This window comes from Corvus cornix, chromosome 1A (assembly GCF_000738735.6).
Source record: "Corvus cornix cornix isolate S_Up_H32 chromosome 1A, ASM73873v5, whole genome shotgun sequence".
NCBI lineage: Eukaryota > Metazoa > Chordata > Aves > Passeriformes > Corvidae > Corvus > Corvus cornix.
In genome coordinates, this window is record NC_047057.1 from 44,806,068 (window position 1) to 44,823,046 (window position 16,979).

Here is a 16,979-nt window from a genome sequence, read left to right on the forward strand (position 1 = left end):
CTGAAGACTCCACCATGCTTCCTTCAGCAGCAGGGAGGTACTTGCTCTTTAGGTGCAGGTGAGGCATGAGGACAGCATGAGGATGCCCTAGGGAGAACTGTGGCAGTTCCCATCTTTGGTTCCTGAAAATCCAGCACTCACCTCTGCTCCCCTCTTGGCAGCACAATCCAGAAAGGGCAGCCTGGCCTCAGCTGCCAGCTTTGCCTGCATCAGCGGGGCAATTCTGGAAGAAAAGACCCTTCTGTGAGTGCTGTTGCCAACTCTGATCATGACTGGGATGGTTTTCCTGCCACTGATACTTGTCACACAGAAGGACTGGACAAGGTATTGGTACTCCTGGAATCATCAAGCAATACATCTACTCTTCAGGGGGGCAGAGACAGGTATCCTCTTCTCATACACATAACAGAGGGGAGTAAACAGATAAACCAGGCAGGCTGCTTCCATTAACTCACTGAGTTGCAAAGACTTACTGCCCAAAGAAGCTTTTCCTGCTAAGGAGGGCCTGGCTGGCCATCTTGTGATCTCATATGAATAGAGGGATATAAAAGGTCTAGAGGGTAAGTCCTGTGACGAGTGGCTGAGGGAGCTGGGGTTCTTCGGCCTGGAGAAAAGGAGGCTCAGGAGAGACCTTATCTCTCTCTACAATCACCTGAAAGGAGACAAGACAAGACAACAGGACATAGTCCCAAGCTGTTCCAGGAGAGGTTCAGGTTGGACCTCAGGAAAAATTCTTTCACAGGAAGGATGTTAAACATTGTAATGAGCTGCCCAGGGAGCTGGTGGAGTCACCATCCCTGGAGGAGTTCACAAAACATCTGGGCATGGCACTTAGTGCCATTTTCTATCTGATCAGATGGCGATTGGTCAAAGCTTGGATTCAATGATATCAGAGGTCTTTTCCAACCCAACTGGTTCTGTGATTCTTTGATAACCAGCTCACCCACTCCGGGTAATGGGACACTTCTTCCAGCCAAAACCCCCTGACAGAAATTTCTTATGGGCAGATTTGCCCCACAGAAGTTAACCCCCTTCCTCCATAAAACCATCAGTGCCCAGCTCCAAGGCTAGGACAGGAGTCAGACAAGATGCCATCAGCAGCACTGCCAACAAAGCCATCCTGGTTTCCTACAGATGTTGAGCTGGCTGGGATGGTGGGCTCACACCCTCCAGCTTTCACAAGGTCACATTAATCAGCTAGCCATTGCAAATGTATTTTTAGTGGCATTAAAATAAAACAAAGCTAAAAATTTGTCAAGCAGGTAAACCCACAGTTTTAAATCAGAGCTCTTAGTGTCTGAGAGCCTCCATAGGAGAGCCTGTCCCTGTGCTCTGCTCTGCCAGGGAGATGGGTGCTGCCACAGTCACTGATTAACCGCCCACCTGGGGAGCTGCTGCCCACACTGCAGATTAAGTCTTGACCCCCTAGCCACTAATTTCTGATGCTTGACTTCACTCTGCAGTGTTTTTACAGAGCTTTTGCCACAGCACTTGTTTCCCATAGCCTTTTCTTTCCCCTCAGTAGTTTCAAATGTAGGGAACAAATCTTACTTTTGCCATCCCTGACTTGCTTCTTATAAGTACCTGCTCAGCAGCTCAGCCTTCAAGCCTGTGTGGAGGCAAGGATTTGGCCACCTTTGAAAATATATAGGTACAATTCCCCTTCTTATGTGAAGAGCTTATAAACCTCCCAAAACAAGGGGTGAAATGGGATTTTTGTGAGCCATCCATGCTACTTCGCTTCTTTCCACGTGTTGAATTTTACCCCCCAACCAGAAAGGAAAATATCCCCCATGGCAGCTTCTTCTCACCCAGTGCAGTCTTTGCTTGTGCTCTCTAGGGCATGCATGAAGACCCTGCTGCCATTGGCATAAGCAGTAACAGGAGAAGAAGATGTTGAAATATTATATTTATTACATACATGAGATACAAAAAAATTTTACCAAAATAGTATCTTTTTTTTTGCAAGTCCACAGGACCTTGAAAGAAAAATACATACGTAAAGTGGATTGGTAGACTCCTAACTTTTCTGGTGTTGTATGTCTTCTTTCCCCTCACACTCATGAACGAAATTACACTCTATACAATGTGGTTTAAAGATGCTTTATAGAAAAGATATATTTTAGTGCTGAAAACTGCAGTAAACTGTGCTATATTTCATATTGGTGTTAATGAGGAAGTATAATGGCTGCATATATTGCAAACAATAACACAGAAGAAAACAAATAAAATGTTCAGTTTTAAATACTTACATAAAAATAAAATAAACTCCAGGCCCACCATGAATCGCTGGGTTGTGATATGTGAATGCAAGTCCTTTCCATTCTCCGCATCCACTCCTTTTCCTGCAGTCAGAGTTTTTCTCCTCCGGCAATTGCATTTTTATCTCAGTCTCTTCTTCTCCTCACTCTGTTTGCAAAGTCTTGCTGGAGTCCTGCCCACGGGGTCCAAGTGCTGGTCTGAAGCTGGGACTTCAGTGCAAATACTTTATCTTTCAGATTGCATCCTCAGATATTCTGAGTGGCCAGTGCCAGGCTGGCCATTCCCTTTATACTGTTAATGCTGTCCAACTGCGGGGGGTCTTCAGGAGTGCTTCTGTTTCAGGGAGTTTTTTTCACGTGCCACCTTCAAATTCTTCTTTCCCCAACACAATCAGACTTCCTGCACTGTGAAGTGGCAGGCAGTAAAGTGCTTTATACAATGAAATATTTACACTAGGGCTAGGTTCATTTTTTAACACTTCAGGGACAAAAGCTCAGAGGTGCTGCACCCTCTGCAGCTGGCTCTTCTCTGCAGCCGTGCAGTGGGTGGAGAGCTGGCCTCTGCCCTGCATCACGCCTGTGCCAAGGCAGAGGGATTCAATTCACTCCAGCAGCTCCCTCCTCAACAGCAGAGAATCTAGCCCCTGAAACAGCAGAGAATCTAGCCCCTGAAACCTTCAGCAGGGCAAACAGGTTAAAAGCAAGTGGCACCCAATTCTCTTTGATGAGTGCCATGTCCTAACCTGTAAGAGGGTGTTTCTAAAGAGTGGTTGTCATTGCCACACTGGTGCCAGCACCTACTCACTGCTATGGCCACTGCCTTCCCCACAGCATCCTCTGGGAGCCTCTGGAAGCCACTCAGGATCCACGCTAGTGGTACTGGCAGTGTTTTGCTTCTCAGCAGTAGCTCTTCCAGGGTGGCAATTTAGTCTTGGGTGATCAGTGGCTTCATGGGAGCTGCTCCAACACTGCACGGGAGCGAGACAAGCATTCACCACCCTTCCTTTTGTTTCCCTCAAGATAACGATGTGCAGGGCTCAGGTGAGGCCCTGACAAGGAAGCTATAGGCAAGTGAAAGAACATTGGCCAGAAAGGGTTAAATTAGACAGCGCCTACAACTCTGAATGCCTCACTACATGTTTTGGCACTATTTTCTTACATTCCAGTTTTCATGCTAGAGGTCTTCTCTCTGTGGAGGCTGTTGCATTTTGTGCATAAAGAAATGCCCTAGGCAGCTGTACACCTCTAGTTGCAGTCTCTTTTCAAAATCTCCAAGACCTTTCTTCCGAGAGCCGACTTCCACTGGTGGACAAAACTTTTCATGTTGACAATGAGCCTGCCCGTTCGGACGTCCTCGTGTCCTGCCACAAGGTACTCCAAGCCTGCAAACCAGCAAAGCGGTCAGGGACTGCACAGTACCATGCTCAAGAGGCCCATTGAGCTGCAAAGTCAGCCTGGATATCGAGTCCCATGTAAAAAAGCACTTACACAAAGAAATGTTTATACATATTGACTCACATATATCTGTATATCTACAGCTCTAGCTGTACCTATGGAAAAATGACCCCTGTGGCTACCTGTCAGTGAGATGCAGTACACAAAACATGATTTTGTTAGCTTCTAAATATAAATGAAAGCTGAACTCTGGGGGCAGCACTGCAAGTTTTTATACCTCTTTTGGAAACTGCTATTACCTTCATTTGGCAGTCGTCTGCCTCACTTCTCTCTGAATAAATCTGGGAATCAGTTCAGCAAATTCCAGGAATGGAACAGTGCAGGATGGTCCAGTGCTTGGTGTCATGCTCGGAGTGGCCAGTGGCCGCTTGGAGGCACAGGCATGCCAGACCCCAATGAGAGGCAACACTAAATGTGCTGGCACAAGTACCCTAGAGGAGCCTGAAAGAGCAGCTGCCACACTGAAAAGAACTGCTAATTTCTGCTGCTGCCAGATGTTTTAGAGATATGACAGCAGCATCTGACAAAGCCTCATCTGGTTGTCCAGAAACAGCCAGAAAGGGCTGGATTGTGTCCCTGTGGTGCCCTGCTGCAGGGCTTGCCTCAGGCATCCAGGTCTGCTCTTGACTTTCAGGACACAACTCAAAAGAGTGCTTGGAACCAGGTAACAACTGCTAAACAGGGGGATAGAGCAAAGCCTTTGGCTTGAATTAGCTAAAGAAACACTGCCACAGATCCAAACAGCCTAAATGGGCCACAAATTGCCATAAATGGGGAAAACAAGGAGGATAATCCCTTCCATGGCAGGAGGAGCTTCCTGCCAGCACATTTAGGGTATAGCCAGGATTAGATCCCTCCTGTACCCCCTTCCCACTTGCACCAGTCTGGGGAGCACGATGTGCTGCTGCAAACCAGGCACAGGAGATGGGCATCCCCCAGTGCTCTCAGTCATCCCGCTCCATCCTGGCTGCAGCAGGGAGTCCGCTTGTGTTGTCTTGGGTTTTCATTTTGCAGTCCAGAATAAAGGAAGGGTGCTTCCCAAGTTAAAGGTCAAGTATGCTTTTCTTTATTTCAATACAATTTGCTTTCTACTTTATCTGAGTTTTTGGGCACACACATCCTCTCTTCTGCCAAGTAAACACAGGATACGTGTGTGGCACCATTGCCCTTCACAAGACATTGATTTTGGCCAAGTCAATCTTGCTGTTACAAACATCACTTTTCAAGGGTTCCTGAATTTATTTCCCTTGAGATAGAAATGTGGTACACACACTCAGAGAGCAAGCAAATATTGCTGTGGTTGCTGATCGTGTAGGGCTTTCTAGATTTTCAACCTGATGCTACAGAACTGTAAAATTAAAATGAGTCAAATGACTGAGATGCCACAAGCCAGGACTTGAGGCTGGGCAGTTTGCCCTGGCAGGCTGCTCTCTGCCTCTCTGTGTCTGTGCTTGGCAGAGCCATGGAAGGAATGGGCTCCTGTTCCCTTGCAAATAGGCAAGACCTTTAAATCTTTCAGCTCAGTGTCCCCCAAAAGAAGAATCTGCCTCTCTGGGTGTGTGGGGAGCAGGGGGTATGCAAGGGTGGTGAAAGGGTTCCCCTTGTAAGAACTTAAGCACGTTTTTCATATGAAAATAGCCCATGGAGATTTAATAAATGCTTAGAGTTTTCTTTTCTTGTCAGAGCCTTTAAGAGCCTACTCTCCTTTTGGTATCCCTTTACTTCTGTAAAACAGAATAAAACCACATTTGTCTTACTTTTATATTTATCTTTGATCTCCTCTATATTTTTGGAAGATGTGATTTCCATTATAGCTGTATGTCAGAAAATTGTTTTATGTCAGCTTGACTTTTCATCCAGCTGTTTTTGGTTTATTCACCTGTAGGTCATAAGCTCTTACTGTGATAGAGAGTTGAATCTGCTAATATTGCCAACCACTCAGAAATGAATGTGGTAGCTAAAGAAAATAATGAATTAAAAAAACATCTGGGATCCTTTTTTCCCTCTTTGACATTATTGAATCTTAAAGATTCACTCAACGGATGTTTTCAGGTTTCCTATTAGCACCAAACGTCATGACTTTTCAACATGAAGGCTGAGACTAATTTATACTCATGGGACCAGCAGCTGCATTTCAAAACAATATCAAGCTTTGCAGTGTAAATCATGAGAGCTGGCAAGGAAGCAACAAGGGAGTAACACCTTGTTGTGTCAGAAACCTGGACTATCACTAAAGACAGTTGCATCTCCACCTTTCTGCTGTTGTCTAAGAGACCTTCATTGATTCTGTGATTAATGCTGTCTTTTCATCTGTTGGGGAGAATCAGTGAAGCTCCTCTGAAGTTAGTGGAGTAGCAAAGCTGGGTGTCAGGTGTGGGCTGCCCTGCAGGCTCAGTTTTGAACAGCTTCCATTGCATTCCTTCAGGTTCATATTAAGGCAGCTGCATCTGTTCTTTCTTGCTTGTGTTTCCATTGCATATGGAAAAAAAAATAGCTGTATCTACTTGATTATAGATTTATGGTGTTCCAGCAATATCCAAAGTCTTACTGCACTTAAACAGTAGAGCCCTACCTAATGCTGCTGATTCATCTGACCTTTGCACCTGACAAGACTTTCTAGCTACAGCTGTGCTATCAGAACAGCTTGCCTTCAAAACCAGACACAGTCACTCCTGCAGGCATGAAAGAAGACTGCAAACACCTCATCAGTGAATAACCTTACTGTATGACCCTGCCTCACAGACAGCCCTGTCCCCCCTAGTTCCTAGTGCTGCACATGAAAGGGACGTCTCAGCACCTAAGTCAATGCTTCCATTGCCAATTTCCCAGTGGTGTATGTGCCTTATGGAAAGAAAGCCTTTTATCTGAATTAGTTGGTAACTGCTCATTTATCTTGGAGTTGTAAAGAGAGGTGTGTCAGCTGGAGCTTAATTTTGCTCTGTGGAAGACACTGCTGAATCTGCATGTCCTTGTCCATACTGGAGACTGCATGCACTGTTTAGCCACCACTGGTTATACTCCATTTCAGTGAAAGAAGATGGGAAAAAACTGTGGAACTCTCGTCTCACTGCATAAGAGAATTTCTTCCAAATCTTGTAGAAGTAAATTTGTATTAGTTTCAAAGAGAAATGTTCCCTTGAGTCTAGATTAGAACTTCAGTACAGTATCATGACTCAAATTAGATTTAAATGTGTTTTCATGGATTCAAATTAGCTTTAGCTTTGAAAGATATACATGCAATTGTGGTGTGATGTGCACCTCCCTCCCTCTGGGAGCGGAGACTGGTCAAACTGAAAGTCTGTTACTATGCTACATAAAGAGAATTGTATGTTTCAAAGTCTATTCAAAGTTTTTCTCTATGAAATTCCAGTTTGGTGGAGATTGAAGTTGCAATCCAAGTGATGTAAGCCAGTAACTTTTAATCAACACTGGGCTGCAATCTCAGCTCATTGGTATGAGGCGACAGTGGGCTGGGAATGAAATCTGTGTATATGTGGTGGAAATGTACAGTTCAGGGAGTCAAACCTACCAGGATTGAGGATGGGACAAGTGCAGCCTCTGTTAGTCCAGGATTCAGGGTAGAGTGTCCTCTTGCCCCGGAGAATCTTCAGCTTTGTAGATTTCAAGACTTTCTTGATCTTCACACTGACTTCTGCATGGGAGCCTTTGTCATGAGCTGACAAGATCTTTGTCTTGATCACTGGGAAGACAGGAATTCAAAACGAGGACTATACAAACTATTTACAGTGGTCTCTTTTTTTCCCTGGTCTAATACTGGTGTCTGAGAGAAGCAGTCAGGACAATTGCTTTGTTATAGTGGAGTTAGCCCAGGGCCCCTTGCTGGGGAGCCCAGGATCAGAACAGCTGCTGGAGAGCACCTACATCCCCACACCCATGGGCAGAAATGCTGCCAGTTGTTTTGGCCATGGCCCCTGGAACTGCCATTAGGGCATGAGGTCCCATTTTCCCCCAGAGCTCAGCAAACCCTTTGGGTTCCTTAGCTCTTTTGGAAATCAACTGGATTTAGGGATGGACCTGGAGGCTTTGCTGGGCTCAGCCCAGACAGCCCAGGCAGTAGGCAGGGGTGTGAGGACCTGCCCTCATCCCACCCTGGTGCCTCATCCCATCCTGCTGCTTTGCAGAACTGCCAAATCCAAATTCAGTGGAGGAGAGTGAGACATTGGTGGGGACTGGGGCAAATTATGGAGTATTTTGAGCTCACCCATACCCACAGGCACATTCCCACCACCTGGCATTCCACTGCTGAGCCCCTGAGTGGTGGAGGCTCAGGGCTGAGTTCCTCCACCCAACCTATACTGGTAGGTATTGCCATATGGTGGTGCTTTATTCAGCACTCATGTTGGGAAGCTCGGGGCAGCCTCTCACCGTGGCCTCCTGGAGATCATGATGAGCCCCATAATTCATCTGTCTCTCTAGTTTAGCTGACACCTTCACATGTTGACTGATGAAAGGGGGAGAAGCCTGAGTGCACTTTAAATAAGATTTATGAACTTTGAGGTTTTGTGACTTTTTTTTCAATTTCTTATCTTTTGCAAGATTAAACACAGTTACTATCGTGGTTGGGAAGCAAAGCAGAACAGAATCAAATTTTTTCCTAATATCACTAAGCCAGGGCTACATTTCAACAACTGGCAGCCCCTTGAACTCCCCTTCGCGGGTTGCTTCTCAGCCTGCAGAGGTATGGGCTATCTTCTCTGCATTTTCAACTTCAGTGTGAGACGAAACAGGTGCAAGAGACCCCTGCAAGAGATTCCTTATGAAGGAAGGGAGTGCAGCACAGAGCATTCGTTGCTCTGCCACAGTATGAAGAGGCAATTCACTGGCACACACCGGGGAGGTCTTGGGAAACAAAGTGCCTCTTCTCATTCATGTAAATCCAAGAGACACATAGACAATATATATCACCCCATTGCAACAACTGAACTTTTTTGACAGGGGGAAGTTCCCAGTAGCTGCTGGAATTGTTTTATCCATGGATGGTGATCACAGTCCCTCCTTACGTTCGGTATCATTCAGGCACAGTAATTTCTAGGCTCTGATTGGGGCACCTCATCTACGGACATAGTTTCAGTGACCCATTTTTGGTAACAGTGGTTTATAGTTTCCCAGGGACACTTCCAGCTCTTGTCCTCCCATGAATTTATACAAGGGTGTTTTGATAGCAAGAGAGATGGGTAACAGAACAAGATGCTTCACCCACCTTGACTTGGAACCATGATACCTATACATTTTGGTGGAAGATCTGCCTTTAGACTAAGTATCCCACGGGCTTGCCAGGATGCAGCGGTGCACACACAGCACCTCTCATGCTTTATATACACTTTTGCACTGCCTTGCAGCACCTCCCTTTACAGCCACCTCACCCACAACTCACCATAGGTGTACTTCATCCCACAGAAGACCTTGGGATTCCCTAAAACTTGCTCTTTACATTCGCATTTACCTGGGGAAAAAGAAGGAAGCAAATGGCGTGTGGATTGTGGTTAAAAGACAGGAGCATTTGCAGGCAGAGCCCAGGAACTGCCAGAGGTTTTTCAAGTGGTCCACAAGCCTCATGCAAAAAAGCCAAATTTGCAACTCTTTTCAGACTGAGAGTGAATACAGAATCCTAGTCCAAGGGCAATTACTCCTTGTTTACAATTAGAAGAGAAGGAAAACAAAGGCCTTATTATTTTGCCTTGGGATGCAAATAACATGCGTATCTTTCTCTCTGGTATTTTCCACACCGCAATGTACCAGACAAAATTTCAAAAGGAAATGTTGCAGAGGTTAAGGCAGATTAATGACTTCCGTGATCTTAGAACAAAGAATAACATGATATACTTATTTACGTTTAAAATGAAGTCGCCCAGACAAATGATGGAGCTTTCCCCTCAATTAACTCAATTATTGTATCTTCGAGATATTATCAAGCCGCTCTCTGAAAATGGAGGAAATGACGCTTGCCTGCTTGCATGCAGCGGCTGCAAGGGAGGACAGCTTGGCGCTGCCCCACGGGGCCAGCCTGCCTCGCACCAACCTTCATGCACCTCCCTGGGCTGGGAACACAGGAGGGAGATAACTTCCCCCGCTGCATGCTAGGCCGTCTCAAATTGCATCATAATCTGCAAGTGATGCCAAAATTGTTGTGGGTATTGGGGAAATAAATTGTGAGCTAGAAATCCCCTAACTACCTGCTAGTGAAGGGCCAAACCCCACCCTTTAAAAAGAGTTGCTGGTTTGTTGAGTTTCAGGGAATATAAGGATTCCTTTAAAACATGATGGTCAAGTAAAACGCGAGGATATTCAGCCTTGAAATTCATGAGGGTATTCAGCCTTGAAATTCAGAGCTGGGACTGCAAATTCTTGCCTTACAACAGCTAAATGCTGGGTGCAGGCATTCAGCACGGAGCATCCGCCTAAGGGGTTTGCACACCCTTGCATTGATTGGATGAGCCATAAGGTTCCTCTGGCTCTTGGAGGGGAAGGAGGTGGTCACAAAGACATTCCTCCACATGGTAGTGGGGGAATGTCCATTCCCCCCTGCAACTGACAGGGTGCTAACTACAAGCCAGTGCAGAAGACTAAATCTACACTGGCTGCTGGTGGGAGGGATAGGGCAGGTGAAACACGTGCAAAGCCACAGTCCTACCAGAGTGCCGGAGTGCCGAGAAGCCCTGCTCATCCTCCCAGCCCCAGGTGGGCTCGCTCTCGTTGAGCACTGCCTGGAAAGGAGGTGCTTCATTGTGCCAGGTCACGTCTGAGCTGTTGAGGGGAAAGGGAGATGGTCAACCTTCCTCTAGGAGCCAGCAGAAAGCAGGGCCATCCTACTACCAACCCATCCTCCAGGTACAATGTGACTGTGTGTCTTAATGATGGTAAATGCAAGAGGCAGTTTTGAAAGGTGAACAGGTGGATTGTTGTCAGAGAGGATCATGAATCCATTTTGGGTTTAAAATATGTTATAGGGATTTATATACCACAAATATCTTCAGTCTGGTAAAAAAAGCAACATGTCTGATTTGGAGAGTGGGGTATTATTAAAATGTGCAGTCTTCTAAAAGTCAGAGCTTGACTCCAAGCCCAGCACAGTCAACACAAGCTGAGTTACAACAGCAATATTAAGCCTTTGGTCTCCTCTCACTCAGATGTCCCTGAGGCCCATATTTTGCTTGTGGAGAGGAAACAACTGTGCAGGTTATGGAAAACACCTGCTACATTAACACCAGCACTGAGAGCAAAAATTCCAACATTGCAGGTGCCCTGCCACAGTGTGCCAGGTACCCAGGGGAACCACAGCCTCAGCTTCCACTCTATCCCCACTTCTTGGCCATACCAAACCCCAAGCATTTTACATAATGGATACTTTTCAGCCTGCTTGCCATGTGTAAATAGTGCTTTCACTGGAACAGAGATCACAGAGGTACGGTGAGGCTGGGAGGGGGTGGCCAAGACCCCCCAACTCACCTGCTACTGTGGCAGTCACCAGTGTGGGGGTCGCAGCTGCGGGCACAGTCGCAGGGGCGGCAGCCGTAGGCACCGAAGCCCCAGTAGCCAGGGAGGCAGTGGTCACAGCGGGGCCCTGCCACGCCGGGCTTGCAGGGGCAGTCACCAGTGCTGGGGTCACAGAAGGTGCGGGGGCCCAGGGGGAGCACGGCCGATCCCATGGGGTGGCAGGAGCAAGCTGCAGGGGAGGGACACCGTGAGGGACGGAGCATCTATGAGTGCACAAGCTCGGCATCACAAAATCGCAGGAGATGCCTGCAAAACCACCTCTAAGCCTAGGGACACCTCTGGGTTTCTGGGCTTTTTTTTCTCTCACCCATATAAATCTGAGCAGTCTCCCTTTGGAATCTGTAGAATTTTAACTTTCATGAGCTATTTTAATTAGTCAAGCTACCCTGGTGTCGTGTTATGTTTTGCCAAACAGGCCTTTATTACTTTCCTTGCAGCATCTGGATTCTAATCCGGCCAAGTACCCAGGGATGTGCCTGCTTCACTGTGATGTTTAAGCAGCTGCGGGTGCTTCACTGCAAAAATGAATCAGAGCATAATTGCTTTTTAAAGTAATAACAACTGTCTTGCACCCAGGAGGTTAAAAAACCCCTCAGAACATCATTTTAATTAAAGTGGAGGCTGAGCAAAAAGTATTCCTCTGTCTGATTTTTAAAGCCATCATTTAAAAACCTTAGGAAAAAAGAATGAGGAAACGGACAGCTCAGAGATAGGCTTTTGCATATTCTCCAGGACACAGGTTTTCAGAGTGCATGTCAGAAATGCCAGCTGCTCTCTTTCCTCCCTCACAGACCCTTGCATCAGAACAATGCACTAGAAGTGTACTGGTACACACTGGGTTCTCAGAAAGGATGCCCTAAAATAGGTGGTATGAAGTATTCCTTACCTACTCATTAGGTTTTTTTTGCATAAATGTAATTTATGTTTTTTACAAGACTACTTTCCCCCAAAGAGGTTAATATTTTCAAAGAACAGAAATACAGTTATCAAAAGCATGAGCCAAACCTCTGACCAGGTCAGCAGGCAATGCGGTGACCCACAGGACCAGTAGCTGGGTGACTTGTGCTCTTCTCCCCTCAGGCTTTGGTTCTCTGACCAGCACATAGTACGGTCAGCCTTACACACTATGGCAAAAAGTCCCCTGCTGAAAGACTTTAGCCCAAAGCTTCATTTACATAAAAATTTGGTTTCCTGAGAACATGTTATCTGTAGGGAGTATTTTCACTAAATTCTAATACCAATGTGTTGCGGTGGCAAAGTCCACTTTACACCCCCACATTGCTTTGCAAGTGGTCCCTCTGTAAACCTCTGCGCTAGAAAGTTCTCTCTTTACCAAGATTCCACTGATCCCTAACTCTCTCCCCCTCCCATCCCTTCTCCCATTGGCTCCTGTTATGTCACTCACCCTTGCCTCTGCCCCCTAGCCCTCAGACCATTGGCTTCTGATGCTTTGCCCACCTCGGCACCCTTTGGGATAAAACCATGTGCGCGTGTCGTTTTTGGTTCTTTGTCCCTGCTTCCTTCGGGTGTGTTGGTTTCCTTAAACCCCTTGGAACTGCGTGCAGAGAACCCCTCTCGCCTCTGCGGGTCGTGCACAGACTGTGTGTGTGAGTGGCTGCTCGCGGCTGCCTGCGAAGGTGAGATCGGGTGCACGCCAGGGTGCTGGCAGAGCAGAGCCTGAGCGTGTCCACGAGGGACCCTGTGGGAAAAACACGGCATCGATCCACCGAAGCCCTCTTTCCATACCAATCTTTCTATTTTGCAGCTGTGAAGGCAATAGAGCAGGAAAGCCACTACAGGCAACACAATATATTTTTCTCTTAAAATACTTATTGCTGCACACATACATTTGATTTTGCTCTAACAACATTTTTGTGGTTTCAGGAATCTGACATACCTGGAGTATAGTTACGAAATATTAAAGGATAGATTAATATTGGCAGTTAACTTAGAGGCGACTATGATTCCAACATCTTTGCCAAGGTAATCCCCAAATTTTCCCCACCCTTTCCATTCCCAAACAAATATAATTATATAAAATTAAAAGATTAGAAAGCCTCTCCACAACCTGCGTAAGTAGCTGCAGGCAGTGAACTCTGGTACCTTTAATAGCATAGTTTTCAAGAGCGCACACTGAGACTTGCATACCTTTCTCCTGAAGCCTGTGAAGTGTTTTACACCCGATACATACAGCCAAATGCTCTTTTTTCCTACTAGATGAGGTGGGTATTTCTGGCATTCCTCAGGCCCTTCAGGGGAAATATCATGCACTTAAGGCTCTTCAGTTCTCCTCCAGTTAATGAGATAAACCCACTGCTCAGCAAGAGATTTGGTCCTGTTTTGGTCAGGTTTCAGCTGAATTTTACACACAACCCCACTGGGCTTGGAGCTTTTATGTTTTAGACAATTCTTTTACACTTTTTTTTTTAAATGGAAAATTTAACATCAGTGGCAACACTATGGTGAAGCAAGAATATTAATGTTACAAAAGTTGTTATGAAAAAGAGCAGCAAACTCATAGGCAATTAAAAAGACAACTAAAAATGAGAATGTAGTTGGCTATATGTTTTAATAAAAGCCACAAAGAGATGTGTTGTAAAGGCTGGTAATTTCTAACAGGCCTGCATAAACACTTCCATGGATCCCATCCTTCCTGGCAACTCCTCAGTGAGCCACCAAGGTGTCAATCTGCTTTCTAACTGTGGCTGGCAAATTGAAGGTTCTTGCTCTTGGACCTTGGGTGAAGGCCCAGGATGACACTAAGTGGCATTAATCTGAATGGTTTGGGTGGCAAATTTTCAGCACGGAAAATGTTTGTGATGGGCTGCAGTGGGAACTTGCTGAGCAATGCAGACATAAAGTGAAGCCCATCACTATGCACCAAGTACAGAAATGAAGCTCTAGAGCTCAAATGTGAGGTTGTCGTAACATATTTGAAAGAAATGAATGGAAGCGCTTCCATACTATGGCAAGGGTAGAAAGAAAAAGATAGCAGGACTGATTATACAATGTTTGAAAGTCGGAGCTACTGGTCCCTCATGGGCAGCTGTGCTGTGTTGGTTTTAGACCCCATTTTCCTCCTTCCACACAATCTGCACCTCACTGTAGCACAGGTAGTAGGAGACCCACGTCCAGGAAGGTGAGAGGAGCAGCTGAGCAGCAGATAAAGCAGCTACAGATGGTGTTGGATGGCATTTCTTTGTGGATGCACAGATGCAGAGTGTGAGACTCTCAGTGCGAGGCTTCTGCACAGCACCTGTCTCCTGTGCCACGGCCACCTCACCAGAGAGGCTGGGTGTTTCCACGGCCAAGGGAGCTCTTGAGAGAGAATGGCTGGGCCCCAGCATTGGATCAAGAGAAACCTTCCACAAGCTTGACCTTTTTGCTTTCTTTTTGATTTGTAAGCAGCATTGCTAAAAATGCCAATTTACCAGCCTGTACTACATAGCAGTATTCTGCACGTGACTTCCATGCACATATGAATTAACAGCTGCCTGTCCTGGCATTGCATGTGCTGACTGGGATGGAAAATCAGTGAGTGGGATTCCAGCAGAACTGGATTTCCTTGCCCTGGATTGGTGATACTGTTGTGGTTTCTCCGGCTGCCAGCTAATCGTTGGAAATGACAAATATTTACCCTCAAAACCCTACAGCTGCAAAGCAAAATAAACTTGGCAATTATAACACTAGATTTTATTGTCTGCAACTGTACTGTAGCTGAGGCTTAAAAACTCATGAGGTTGGAAAGAAAAGGACTCATAGGTATGGCAGAGGGAAAGAGTCATCAGGTTGGTGTTTTAAACATCAGAATGTCTCATTTTTCAGGTACACACCTACGCCTGAGCAAATACTGTATACAGTCTTTGCCTACAAGAATCTTTTAAGTATCCTTAAAGATTATCGCTTAACAACTCCTTTATTTACTTTGACCTAGGTATTTTTAAATTTTCAGCGGTTGAACAATAATGGTGTCTTGAGCCAGAAGCAAACAGGCAATGCCATGGCCTTCCCAAGAAAAAATAATAGGGCTCCACGCACGTCCCTTGTTATTGCAGACCATGGCATGGTCCTTGGAAATGTTCCAGGCACAGGCTGCAATTGATCTTATATAATTTAATTTAACAGTCATTAGTCATTTTCTATGGTCCTGCAGCTGCCATCTCCCCCATGGGATGCTGGGTCCCTGGGTGCAGGGAGCATTCCTGGCAGCAGGAGACCAGAAGTGAAAAGGTGAAGGGGTCTTAGGGAGGAGTGCATTCGTGAGGGTTTGAAAAGCCCAGAGAGAAATCATCTGGGAGTTTGTAGTAACAGGGTCTCTGAAAAGAAAGCATTCAGATAATCCCTATATTTGTGGAATTCAGTTTGTACTAGGAGAAGTTGTCTTCCTCAGATACTTGAGGGAGTATCATGCTCTGCAATTCATAAATGTGGACAAAAAAAAAAGCAATGAAGTAGATGTACTTGATACAGAAGGTAAATAAATGTAAACTTTTTCTGACTATACTCAAGAGTATCTTACAGTTCTTGTTAAATATATGTTATCTTTGGCTTTTAAATACCAGAGTTCATGAATACCTAGTGGTCCATACAGCTGGATTGTTGCATGAAAGAGTAATGGGGGCACACTTTTTTTTTTTTTTTAATGTGGAAAGTGGAATGCCATGGGCCAGTGATTCAGAGATTAATGCAGAAAGCCAAGAGAACCAAGAACTGGCATATGTCAACAAAAATACTCATTAATCATCTAATATCCACAGCTTCCTCTGGCTCATAAAGGCAGGGAGAAACTTTTTAATCAAGAACCCTGGAATTTGGCTAATGTATAGCTAATGACGTGATGTACTCCCTGACTTCTTTAGCAGTGGCCTGACTTGCACACAGGCACATGCACAGGGTTGGCAGCCTTCCCTTCGAGCTGGGGCTGTTTTTGCAGCAGTATGTCCTGTGACCTCTTGTTTCCGTCTGGCTTTGCAAGGAAGGAGGCTCTGTGCTGGCCAGCCCAGGAGGTGCCATTTGACTTTCTCTTGAACCCTGCAAACAGCCACAGATTATGGACTGGGCATTCTGGCACAAGGACGAGCCTACAGTGAGTCCTTCATGAAACTCCATCCTCTCAATGGACTGAATGAGGTGACAGAGGAGATGGAGGCCGCTTTTACTGCTTTCAAGGTGAAGGGCGGTGTTTTTAGGTGTCCAGAAAATTGCACTCAACTCGGTGCCAAAACTTCACTTGTCTTCAATGGCCTCAGCTTCCCTGATGGGAGCTGGACCATAAAGTATAGCAGTAATTATAACCCTAGCAAAGGTAGCAGAACCACAGTACAATGATGTTTCAGAGCTTGAGGGTCCCATGCAGAATTTATTTCAATCTTCTGTTCTGCATTATCTACCAGCAGTCAATTAATCCTATTAGTTCTTTTTTTATTCAGCAAGGATGAATCAATGAGTTAGAAAAAACCATATAGCCTCTGCTTTGGGTCTAAATGCAATACTTAAACCTGTCTTTTTACTAATGAGACTCCAACCCAAAAGTTCATTGACTAAGTTCTGGCAATAATTAAGGAGAAAAAGCATCTGATGTTTCAGAGGAGACTTAGAACTTTGATGTATACAAGTAGGTAATGAACCTTTTAAAGTCATTAAATTCACTTTTTAAAAAAAATAATTGTGTACAGCAGCGAAGTAATTATTTACACAAGCAATGGGGAACTGTGATCAATTCTATTTCCACAGAGAACTAGGCTCGTA

The 16,979-nt window shown here is 45.5% G+C and overlaps 1 protein-coding gene across 2 annotated transcripts in view; it reads right to left on the reverse strand.

The window, feature by feature from the left end:
* Positions 1–1,967: 1,967 nt before the first annotated feature.
* NTN4 (netrin 4) overlaps positions 1,968–16,979 on the reverse strand; it is a 48,143-nt gene continuing 33,131 nt past the window's right edge. For both annotated transcript variants that reach the window (XM_039570859.1, XM_010410804.3), the window contains exons 6-10: positions 11,184–11,400; positions 10,369–10,481; positions 9,112–9,180; positions 7,246–7,416; positions 1,968–3,643 (exon numbers count right to left, since the gene is read on the reverse strand). In XM_039570859.1, the coding sequence (XP_039426793.1) occupies positions 3,507–3,643; positions 7,246–7,416; positions 9,112–9,180; positions 10,369–10,481; positions 11,184–11,400 (707 nt within the window). In that variant the 3' untranslated portion in view covers positions 1,968–3,506. The remainder of the gene's footprint in view (positions 3,644–7,245; positions 7,417–9,111; positions 9,181–10,368; positions 10,482–11,183; positions 11,401–16,979) is intronic.